The 13,130-nt window shown below is 35.4% G+C and overlaps 1 protein-coding gene across 1 annotated transcript in view; it reads right to left on the reverse strand.

Moving 5' to 3' along the window:
• LOC126728113 (mediator of RNA polymerase II transcription subunit 15a-like) overlaps positions 1-8,405 on the reverse strand; it is a 42,708-nt gene extending 34,303 nt beyond the window's left edge. Inside the window, exon 1 of the mRNA XM_050433981.1 lies at positions 8,174-8,405. Within this exon, the coding sequence (XP_050289938.1) occupies positions 8,174-8,405 (232 nt within the window). The remainder of the gene's footprint in view (positions 1-8,173) is intronic.
• Positions 8,406-13,130: the final 4,725 nt, after the last annotated feature.

Here is a 13,130-nt window from a genome sequence, read left to right on the forward strand (position 1 = left end):
AATTTATAATATATAATCCTATACATAAACAAAAAAAAACATTAGTTTAATAGCAATCATATTTTTCTTATGAAATTTTGTGTATTTGTTGTTTTCTTTCACCAACTTCAAACATGAAATTGTTGCTGATGAGGCCTTTGCAAAAAAACTTGTAGAAACACCAATCCCAAAGATTAAACCAAGCAACCAAACCCCATTAGCATTAGCCATATCTCTCTCAAGCATTTAATCAAACAGCTCTATGGCATACTCAAATGCAACAGTTGGTGAAAGGTACATGGAGATAATAACAAACCAAGAATTTCATAGAGACACAACCTAAAAATTAAATCAAAACAAGAATTTCTACTATAAAAATTCGAAATGGAGATTAAAAAAAATAAAAATTCTTAGAAGATTTAAATAGCAATACGTAAGAAGGGAAAAAAAGAAAAAGAAAAAGAAAAAAGACATACCCAGGCACAATCGGGACAAGGACAGCGAGATGGCGGGGAGAAGCTCTGCAATGGCTCTGAACGATGTGGATTCTCTCTCTCTCTCTGCTGGACCTAGTTCTCTTCTCTTCTTTCCACTGGGTTTTGGACGTTTGGGTTATTTTAGGTTTGTATTTAAAAGTCACGTGAGTCACATGTGCTTATTTCGTTAGTGTTTTAACGTGTGACTAACTGAAGTATTGATTTGGTAGTTGTGAAGAGTTTAAGGAGTAAATTAGCCAATAAAAAAATTGAGGGGGTCTTTTGGCCAATGGTTGAAAGTTTAGGGGGTATATGAGCATTTTTCCCTAATTTTGAGCTACGATTGTCGAGATATTGCACTTGGAAGTGAGGTGACGCAGTGTAGAAATTTGTGTGGCACTTTTCTTGAAAAATTAATTCCTCCTAATCTGAAGGGGATATCGATCATAATTCAATGTAGTCTAAGCCATTCACATTCGTCATGGTTGGATTCATACTGTCTCTTTCCAAAAAACGCCCAAAAACAGCTCTTTTACCTAAAAAATAATGAAATAATATTTTAATTAGGATTTTTATGTTTTCTTGATATTTCATTCGTTTCAACTCCAATTTTGGCCCATGAATTATCTTTTTGAAGAAACTTTTAGGATATTTAATATAAAAAAAAAATTTTATCTCGATTGAACAGTCATATTGTTTGGTCAACTTTCTGACTAATCCCTGTTAAGGTTAGTCAACGTTGGTCAAACTTAGCCAAAAATGGCAATTGGGATTTTGAACCCTTAGGTTATTAAAATGGCTTTATCCTAGACTTGATTAAGATAAAAAGACTTTTTTTCATGTAATTCCTTATTACATGAATACGGTATCACTATATAGAATAATGGCTACCTTAAACTTTGTTCTTATTTGGATATTTAGGGAAATCTAGTTTATCATGATTTAGGTAATTTTTTGGCTAAACATTTTTTTTTTTTTTTTTGTCAATCTATGTGGAAACATGAAAGTTCAAAAATGTGTACAAAACACCTTTGAACGTTTAGACCCCCAAAAACAACTTAACCAACTCAAGCAATATGTCAAACAACTAGTGTGCGGAAACTTAACACATGCTATAATATGAAATTGGTTAAACAACTATCTAAGCCATAACAAAATAAAACCACAGCAGATAAAATAAAGGCAAAGATAGAGAGGAAGGAAGATGCAAACACAAAGACAACACGCGATGTGTTATCGAAGAGGAAACCGAAGTCCTCGGCGAAAAACCTCTCCGCCGCCCTCCAAGCGGTAATCAATCCACTAGAAAATACAGTTGGGATACAAGGACAACAATAGACCCTCCAAGCCTAATCTACCCAGTGCACCTAAGCCCTCCAAGCTTCTTGCTCCAACGAGGTTGCGCCGAACCTTTTTCTTTTCTAGCTTCCCGGATTCCGCTACTAGACCGTAGCATCAACCAATGAAGATTGGCTCCTTCCTAACTGCTTCCCAGAACTCCAAACAACTGTCTCACAGAGATGATAATGGTGAGAACCAGGTTTGGTATAATGCCTCTCAAGGATTTGACAATGGAGAGGAAGAGAGTAAGGGAATTTGAAGAGACTCTAAGGTATAGATTGTGGGTGAAGCAATCTGGTTTTTCTTTAGGGTTTCTCTCTCAAAATTCTCTCTGGAAGCTCTCTTTCAATCGTGGGTTAAAGGGGTATTTATACTGGAGTGAGAGAGGAATGTGAAACGTCAGGTTTTGGCAAAACAGGGGTGGCTCGCGGCTTGACCTCGCGGCTTGACCAAGTCGCGAGATCCAGTCGCGAGTTAACCGTATGGCCAGTTGTCCTGTTTTGTCCTGTAGTGCTCCAGCTAGCATGATTGTTCATCTTCCAGCATGCTTGGCACGTGTGCAGCTTCTGGCGGTTTGCAGCCGCGAGTCCAGCCGCGAGTCCCAGCCGCGAGTCTCTGTTTTCTTGCACACTCTTGAGCAAACTTCACTCTATCTCACTCACTACCCTTACAACAAACTCACCTAAATACAGGGTAACTAAATGCTGAATTACAAGCAAATTTGGCACGGAATAAAGCCAATTAGATGGTTGAATAAATTCAACCTTACAAAACACGCTTTGGAAATTTGCTAAATTTAAGGATTTGGTCAGTCAACACTAAGGTCAAATTGCTTTTTCATGGTGCCGAAAGATAGCCCATGATTTTGGGCAAATATAGCATGTCAATTAGGTGTTTTTTTTTGGTGTTTATGGTTGTGGATACCAGATTTTTTTGGTAGAGAGAATTTTCACTAATCCATTGGCCTCCCAAAGATGCCTTTTTCTCGAGAGTATTTTGACATTGGCGACTTGTGATGATGTATGTGCATTTGTGGCACCAGGGTGATGTGTGTGAGTATCTTTACTTACTAATTTTTAAGAATCACCATTAGCTATTGGATTTTTAGGTGTGATTACTCACCCATTGTCTAATTCATTTTAATTACCCAGTTAACCATGGGCCATCCTAGCTAATAAGGTAGGATAAAGTTTCGAACCAAAGACTCTTAAATTCAAAAGCTCGGTTATGTGTGTGGAAGGTGTTAAGCACCCCACAACGTCTTTCTAAAGAATAATTCTCCATTTTGATTATAATCTTTACAACTCACATTGTGGAAAATAACTATGAAACTTGGCATTTGTTTTTGAAAAAAGATTTTTGTACAAACAATTTATATATATATATATATAACATGTGATATTATTTACATAGAATATATACAAGCAACATGTGAGGATACTTACAAATATTTATGCGGATATTATCTACTATGTTGCAAAGTAATATATACATAGCTAACACGTGAATATTACGTAGCAAAGATAGCATATGAGAAATTTAAAGGACTTAAGTGTAATTGTGTTCCATTTCTCCTTTAAAAGGAATTTGAAGCAATATTTATTCTTCAAGAATCATTCCCATGTTGAAACAACATCAACCCAAAATAGTTAGTTTAGGAAAGGTAAAAAATGTTGACTTGATTGGATGCTATTAGTTCAATTGATGTGAACTATGGAGAAGTTGCACTTTCTAAAAAATCATTTTTGAAAGAAATTTTTTTAAGAATTATTTGTTCTTTGATTTCTTCTATTTTGTTTAGTTTATATGAATCCCTTAGCATCTGTTTAAGATAGTTTTTACATATTTAGGTTAGTAGTCAATAGGATAACATGTTTTATAGCTTTGTTAGTTCAATTACAATATTAGTGTTTGAATGCTTAGTTGAACACATGAGCATGCATAACAATAGTGTAAGGTTGAAATTATTCAACCATTTTGTTGGCTTTATTCCGTGCTAAATTTGCTTGTATTTCAGCAATTAGTAACCTTGTATTTAGGTGGGTTTGTTTTAAGGGTAGTGAGTGAGATAGAGTGTTGAACGCTTAAGAGTGTGCAAGAAAACAGAGTCTCGCGGCTGGATCTCGCGGGTGACTCGCGGCTGCAAGTCGCCAGAAGCAGCACACGTGCCAAGCATGCTAGAAGTTGAACCGTCATGCTAGCTGGAGCACTACAGGACAAAAGAAGACAACTGGCTATTCTGGTATCGCGTGGCTGGATCTCGTGACTCAGTCAAGCCGCGAGCCACCCCTGTTTTGATAAACCTGGCGTTTCACATTTTTTTCTCACCCTAATATAAATACCCCTTATACTCACAAAAGAAAGATAGCTTCCAGAGAGAATTTTGAGAGAGAAACCCTAAAGTAAAACAAGATTGATTCATCCATAATCTTTACATAAGAGTCTCTTCAAATTCTTCAACTCTCTTCCTCTCCATTGTTAAATCCTTGAGAGGCATTTTACCAAAACTTTTTTCTCACCATACCCATTACTGTGAGAAAGCTGTTTGGTGTTCTGGGAAGCAGTTAGAAATGAACCAATTTACATTAGTTGATGCTATGGTCAAGTAGCGGAATCCGGGAAGTTATAAAAGAAATAGGTTCGGCGCAACCTCGTTGGAGCAAGAAGCTTGGAGGGCTTAGGTGCACTGGGTAGATTAGGCTTGGAGGGTCTATTGCTGTCCATATATCCCAACTACATTTTCTAGTGGATTGTTTACCGCTTGAAGGGCGGCGGAGAGGTTTTACGCCGAGGGGCTTTGGTTTCCTCTTCGATAACATATCGCGTGTTGCCCTTGTGTTTGCATCTTCCTTCCTTTTTATCTTTGCCTTTTATTATTTGGTGTGGGTTGTGATTTTAAATTGGCTTAGATTGTTTACCAATTCTGTTTTATAACTTTTGTTCATTTTTCTGCACAGTAGTTGTTTGACATAAAGCTTGAATTGGTTAATTTGTAAATTAGGGGTCTAAATGTTCAAGGGTGTTTTTACACTATTTGAACTTTCCAATAGTATCATACATTTGATGAATATGTGTAGTGGTGATGATGCAGTGAGGTAAGTAAAATAAGAACATACATTACAATATTAACATGAATATATGATATGAGAAGAATGTGGTGAACATGTGATGAATATGCAATGGTATGATGAACATGAATGGTTGATGATGCTTACTGCCCTTGGATGACATGAGATGTTTGTTGTCTTGTAATCATGTTTTGCTACCCATGTGATGATGATGCTAGTTTATATGCTAGCATGATGTAGTATGATGATATGTGTTATACCATGAGGTGGAGTATGAGATACCATACTTAGATGAATGTTAGGATATATGTTTATATGAGATGAAGATGACATATGTAGGTAATATGATGAAAGCTACAATGTGATATGCCAAGCCTAGATGGATGCTAGGGGGTATGATTAGATATATGTTAGGATAAAACTAGTGTGTATGTAGGTAATATGATGAAAGCTACAATGTGATATGCCAAGCCTAGATGGATGCTAGGGGGTATGATTAGATATATGTTAGGATAAAACTAGTGTGTGTGTGTGTGTGTGTGATAGGATAGCCTAATAAAGGACCCTTTGATAGAATTATGATATAAAACACAATGAGTAGAGACCGACCCACAGGTCCGGCAAAGTTGGGTGCTTAACACCTTCCCATCTCTATACCTTAACTCTGAATACAGACTCTAAACAGATCAAGCCCTTTGCAAGGGGCACAAATATGCTTCCTAAACCTAATCTACTGGAGACCCTATAAACCCTCCACCTCTAGTCCATTCGGCTAAGACTTATTTCCTAGAGCATGGCAACCATGCATAGTAAAAGGGAGTCAAATTACCCAAAGGCACTGGCGCCACAATGACCAAGCGTGTAAATCAAGGTATAAACCTTCACACATACACAATCAAGGTATAAAAGAATATACATAATCATCCAAGCACCAAATATTGCATACCCACTAAATACGTAAACACGCCAATATTTCAAATGAATCAATACAATACATGCCTAATCTAGAGAACCAAGATTAATCTCATGCCTATATCATCATATACATATTCAAAATCACATAAATAGGCTTTAGAAAATGTAGATCATGGTGGTGCATGTATTTGCATATGGAAGCACATAGTCATATATGGAAGCATAGAAATAAAAAAAAATCATGTGATTAGTACACTAGTTTTTATATGGAAATAATATACTAATTCCAGTAATCATGTAGAAAACCATATATAAAACATGATAATTGTAAGGTTGAATTTATTCAACCATCTAATTGGCTTTATTCCGTGCCAAATTTGCTTGTAATTCAGCATTTAGTAACCCTGTATTTAGGTGGGATTGTTGTAAGGGTAGTGAGTGAGATAGTGTGAAGATTGCTCAAGAGTGTGCAAGAAAACAGAGTGTCACGGCTGGGACTCGCGGCTGGACTCGCGGCTTCAACCCGCCAGAAGATGCACACGTGCCAAGCATGCTGGAAGATGAACAGTCATGCTAGCTGGAGCACTACAGGACAAAACAGGACAACTGGCCATACGGTTAACTCGCGACTGGAACTCGCGACTTAGTCAAGTCGCGAGGTCAAGCCGCGAGCTACCCCTGTTTTGGAAAAACCTGACGTTTCGCATTCCACTCCACTTCAGTATAAATACCTTTTTAACCCACGATTGAAAGAGAGCTTCCAGAGAGAATTTTGAGAGAGAAACCCTAAAGAAAAACCAGATTGTTTCACCCACAATCTCTACCTTAGAGTCTCATCAAATTCCCTCACTCTCTTCCTCTCCATTGTCAAATCCTTGAGAGGCCATTATACCAAACCTGGTTCTCACCATTATCATCCCTGTGAGACAGACGTTTGGAGTTCTGGGAAGCAGTTAGGAAGGAGCCAATATTCATTGGTTGATACTACGGTGTAGTAGCGGAATCCGGAAAGCTAGAAAAGAAAAAGGTTCGGCGCAACCTCGTTGGAGCAAGAAGCTTGGAGGGCTTAGGTGCATTGGGTAGATTAGGCTTGGAGGGTCTATTGCTGTCCTTGTATCCCAACTGTATTTTCTAGTGGATTGATTACCGCTTGGAGGGCGGCGGAGAGGTTTTTCGCCGAGGTCTTCGGTTTCCTCTTCGATAACATATCTGGTGTTATCGCTGTGTTTGCATCTTCCTTCCTCTCTATCTCTGCCTTTACATTAATCTGCTGTGGTTTATTTTGTTGTGGCTTAGATAGTTGTTTAATCAATTCCATGTTATAGCATATGTTAAGTTTCCGCACACTAGTTGTTTAACATATTGCATGTGTTGATTAAATTGGTTTTTGGGGGTCTAAACGTTCAAAAGTGTTTTTGTACACGTTTTTGAACTTTCAATAATCACAAAGCAAAACATGACATCTATTTGATTAAATGAAATCCTCAACTAATAAAGCAATAAAATGGGTAATAGGCTTACTTAAGGGGCAGTTGAGAGGAGAATGAAGGCTTAAATGTGTGCTGCAATTTTTAGGAAAAAAAAAAAAACATTTTTGTAGTCTAGCCTACGTTGGAAATGATGAGAGGTATTAGTAGTTGATGATGAAATGGATGAGGAAGGGGTGAATATTTAAAGTGGAATGGAGTGGGACTCACAATTTGCTTGGTTGAGGTGAAAACAAGAGGGGGACAAAAGTGGGGAAAAACTCATTTTCTCTTGTTTGGTTGGGAGTGGAAATTAAAGAGAAAATTGGTGGTTTCAATTATTTTCCACCTAGGCCCACCAAATTACAATCTCTCCAAATCAAAGAGAAAATAGGGAGAGAAAATGAGTCTTCAACCATAATTACCTAACTACCCTTCCCTTCACTGTTGGAGCTAAAGTGTAACTGCCCATGGGTATTGTTTCGATCGAGCTGCTACAGTAATGCTATTGTCTTCATCAAGTTGGGTCATTTTAGGCATCAAAACATACATCATTGTTGAGTGATGTTGCATTGCAATTAACTTTCACCAAAACTTGTTTTTGTTTTTGTTCCCCATACCCCCCACCAATAAAACAAAGGCAACATTACGTATCAAGATATCAAAAACATAACATCTTTAGACATTTTAACGGGAATTATGCGTCCATGTCCAAAAGGAAAAAAAAAAATCGCACACACACATATATAAACATATATCTTTGTTTCTGTATATGTACATATGCATGTAAGTATGCGTGCTGTATATAATCCATGAAGATACGTGAAATAATGATTTCGGTGTCAAAAACACAACACCAGAGAGATAAGCAGGGTGGATTAATATGTTAATAAAACCATGCACATAATTAATTCTTTGACATTCTTACCTGCATCTGGGGACTTATTACTATTGCCAGCAGAGTTGGATGGCAAAGCATTGCCTATAGGATTCTGAGAATTAGCTTCCATTGTAAGCATTTTCAGAGATATTTTTCGTAGATAATCTGACTGGCTTGTGGCAGCAGTATAAATATTTTCCTCAAACCTTATAGCAATTTTCCTGAGTTCATGTAATCCCTCTTGGCCAGAAACAGGGTGATGCCTCTTCAAAGTTTCCATTCTATACACAAAAGGAAATACTCTTATTATGTTACTGACCATACAGGCATAATTAAGCTATTAAAGAAAAAAGTCCCAAATTGGTAAACTACGCAGACAGTGCAGAACTTTTTATTTTTTTATTTTTTTGAGAATGTGCAGAACTTAAAGCAACAAAATGTGAAAAGAAACCCATACAGGAATAAAATTTCATGAAATTTTAAAAATATGAACAAAAACCCAATATGGAAAACACGATATTTATGGGAAGTTCTGAATGTCTAGTTTTCATCAGTTCAAACATCATGTAATTTTGAGCTACGGTTGTAGAGATATTGCACTTGGAAGTGAGATGACGTGGTGTAGAAATCTGTGTGACACTTTTCTTGAAAAATTAATTCCTCTTAATCTGAAGGGGATATTGATCATAGTTCAATGTAGGCTAAGCCGTATACATTCGTTGTGGCTGGATTTGTATTGTCTATTATGCAAAAACGCCCAAAAACAGTTCTTTTACCTGAAAAATAATGAAATAATATTTTTAATTAGGATTTTTATGTTTTCTTGATATTTCATTCATTTCAACTTTGCTCTTGGCCCGTGAATTATCTTTTTGAAGAGAATTTTAGGATATTTAATATGAAAAAAATTTATCTCGATTGGACGGTCATATTATTTGTTCCACTTTTTGACTAATCCCAGTTAAGGTTAGTCAACGTTAGTCAAACTTAGCCAAAAATGGTAAATTTGGGATTTTGAACCCTTAGGTTATTAAAATGGTTTTATCCAAGACTTGATTGAGACAAAAAGACTTTTTTCATGTAATTCCTTATTTTCTTATGTTTAAAGACATAATTTTTGCTTTTTAGGGTTTAAATCGATATTTTGCATGCTAATTGAGATCGAACAAAATATGGTATCACCATATAGAATAATGGCTATCTTAAATTTTGTTCTTATTTGGATAATTAGGGAAACCTAGTTTATCGTGATTTAGATAATTTTTTGGCTAAACTTATTTGTTTTTGTCAATCTATGAGGAAACACCCTTCAGGAATTTGCTAAATTTAAGGATTTGGTTAGTCAACATTAAGGTCAAATTGCTTTTTCATGGTGTAGAAAGCTAGTCCATGATTGTGGACACCAAATTTTTTTTGGTAGAGAGAATTTTCATTGATCCATTGGCCTCCCAAAGATGCCTTTTTCTTAAAAGTATTTCAACATTGGCAACCTGTGATGATGTATGTGCATTTGTGGCACTAGGGTGATGTGTGTGAGTGAGTATCTTTACTTATTAATTTTTAGGAATCACCAATAACTATTGGATTTTAAGGTGTGATTGCTCACCCATTGTCTAATTCATTTTAATAACCCAGTTAACCATGGGCCATCCTAGCTAATAAGGTACGATAAAGTTTCAAACCAAAGACTCTTAGACTCAAAAGCTCAGTTATGTGTGTGGAAGGTGTTAAGCACCCCACAACGTCTTTCTAAAGAATAATTCTCCATTTTGATTATAATCTTTACAACTCACATTGTGGAAAATAACTATGAAACTTGGCATTTGTTTTTGAAAAAATATTTTTGTACAAACAATATATATAGCATGTGATATTATTTACATAGAATATATACAAGCAACATGTGAGGATACTTAAAAATATTCATGTGGATATTATCTACTATTTTGCAAAGTAATATATACATAGCTAACACATGAATATTATGTAGCAAATATAGCATATGGGAAATTTAAAGGACTTAGAATGTAATTGTGTTACATTTCTCCTTTAAAGGTAATTTAAAGCAATATTTATTCTTCAAGAATCATTCTCATGTTAAAACAACATTAACCAGAAATAGTTAGTTTAGGAAAGGTAAAAAATGCTGACTTGATTAGATGCTATTAGTTCAATTGATGTGAACTATGGAGAAGTTGCACTCTCTCAAAAATCATTTTTGAAAAAGAATTGTTAAGAACATGTTTGAGAATTTTTTAAGAATTATTTGTTCTTTGATTTCTTCTGTTTTGTTTAGTTTATATGCATCCCTTAGCTTCTGTTTAAGATAGTTTTTACATATTTAGTTTAGTAGTCAATAAAATAACATGTTTTATAGCTTTGTTAGTTCAATTACATTATTAGCATTTGAATGCTTAGTTGAACACATGAACATGCATAAGAACAATATCATGCATTTGATGAATATGTGTAGTGGTGATGATGTAGTGAGGTAAGTAAGTACATGCATTATAATATGAACATGCATATATAATATGAGAAGAATGTGGTGAACATATGATGAATATGCAATGGTATGATGAACATGAATGGTTAATGATGCTTACAGCTCTTGGATGATATGAGATGTTTGTTGTCTTGTTATCATGTTTTGCTACCCATGTGATGATCATGCTAGTTTATATATTCTAGCATGATGTAGTATGATGATATGTGTTATACCATGAGATGGAGTATGAGATACCATAATTAGATGAATTTTAGGATTCATGTTTAGATGAGATGATGATGTCATGTGTTGGGTGATATGATGAAAGCTGCGATGTGATATGCCATGCCTAGATGGATGCTAGGGTGTATGATTAGATATATGTTAGGATAAAACTAGAATGTGTGTGCCCGCATGCGTGATAGGATAGCCTAATAGAGGACTCTTTGATATAATTAGGATATAAAACACAATGAAAGGAGGCCGACCCACAGGTCGGGCAAAGTTGGGTGCTTAACACCTTCCCATCTCTATACCTTAACTTTGAACACAGACTCTAAATAGATCAAGCCCTTTGCAAGGGGCACAAATATGCTTCCTAAACCTAATCTAGTGGAGACCCCATAAACCCTCTGCCTTTAATCCATTTGGTTGAGACTTATTTCCTAGAGCATGGTAACCATGCGCAGTAAAAGGGAGTTGAACTGTCCACTAGGCAGATACTAGCACCACAATGACCAAGTGCGTAAATCAAGGTATAAACCTTCACACATACACAATCAAGGTATAAAAGAATATAAATAATCATCCAAGCACCAAATATTACATACCCACTAAATACGTAAACATGCCAATACATATTTCAAATGAATCAATACAATACATGCCTTATCTAGAGAGCCAAGATTAATCTTATGCTTAAATCATCATATACATATTCAAAATCACATAAATAGGCTTTAGAAAAATGTATTTCTAGAAAATACCCAAAGAGGAATCCATGATAGTGCATGTATTTGCAAATGTAAGGACAAAGTCATATATGGAAGCATAGAAATAAAAGAAAATCATGTGATTAGTACACTAGCTTTTATATGGAAATAATATACTAATCCCAGTAATCATGTAGAAAACCATATATAAAACATGATAATCACAAAGCAAAACATGACATCTATTTGATTCAATGAAATCCTAGACTAATAAAGCAATAAAATGGGTAATAGGCTTACTTAAGGGGTAGTTAAGAGGTGGATGAAGGCTTAAATGTGTGCTGCAATTTTAAGGGAAAAAAAAAACATTTTTGTAGTCTAGCCTAAGTTGGAAATGATGAGAGGTATTAGTAGTTGATGATGAAATGGATGAGGGAGGGGTGAATATTTAAAGTGGGATGGGGTGGGATTTACAATTTGTTTGATTGAGGTGAAAACAAGAGGGAGACAAAAGTGGGGAGAAACTCAATTTCTCTTGTTTGGTTGGGAGTGGAAATTAAAGAGAAAATTGATGGTTTCGGTTATTTTCCACCCGGGCCCCACCAAATTACAATCTCTCCAAATCAAAGAGAAAATAGGTAGAGAAAATGAGTCTTCAACCATAATTACCTTACTGCCCTTCCCTTCACTATTGGAGCTATAGTGTAACTACCCATGAGTGTTGTTTCGATCAAGCTACTGTTGTTTCAATCAGGCTGCTACATAATTGCTGTTCTCTTCATCAAGCTAGGTCATTTTAGGCATCAAAACATACATCATTGTTGAGTGATATTGCATTGCAACTAATGTTCACCAAAACTTTTTTTTGTTTTTGGTACTGCAGTCAAGCTCATTTACTAAGGTTTTTTGGCTAAATTTCTTGAGGGAAAAAGAAAATATAACAAAGGGAATAATGGGGTGAGAGGTGTAACAAGGAAAAAGGTATGCATGTGGACCTTTTCTCACATTCACACGTGTATGGCAGCATATGAAGGCCTAATGCTTTCCCTTTATATATATATATATATATTTATTTATTTATTATTTTCCATTTTTATATATGCTGTGAAAATATATTTTGAACTATCTATTTTATGTAATAGTTTTGTTACTCTTGATATATTAACTCATGTAGTTATTTGATAATTTACAAAATAATTAAAAAATAGTTCTTAACAACTATTAATAAAATTAGTTCTAGGGACATAGCAGTGAATTTACACAAATTATATTTTCTATCATCTCATTTTTCTTCCTAATCAAACAAAAGATCCATCCCTCGACTTTTTCCGCCAACCAAACAATATGAGGGAAAACTAAAATCTGATCTATCCCTAAACTTTTCTATATCCCCTCCCAATTTTCTATCTTCCCACTTTTTCAACCCTCCAACCAAACAAGTCCTTAGTCGATTTTTTGCTTTCTTGTTATTGTTAGAAAGTTTTGGAAATCTAAATTCTAGAGGTTTTGTCCTTGTTCAAATTGGAGCTATTATCACGAAAATATTTCAGCTAGAAGCAAAATGCAGCACAAAAATTTGCAAAGA

This window comes from Quercus robur, chromosome 5 (genome assembly GCF_932294415.1).
Source record: "Quercus robur chromosome 5, dhQueRobu3.1, whole genome shotgun sequence".
Taxonomy (NCBI): Eukaryota; Viridiplantae; Streptophyta; class Magnoliopsida; order Fagales; family Fagaceae; genus Quercus; species Quercus robur.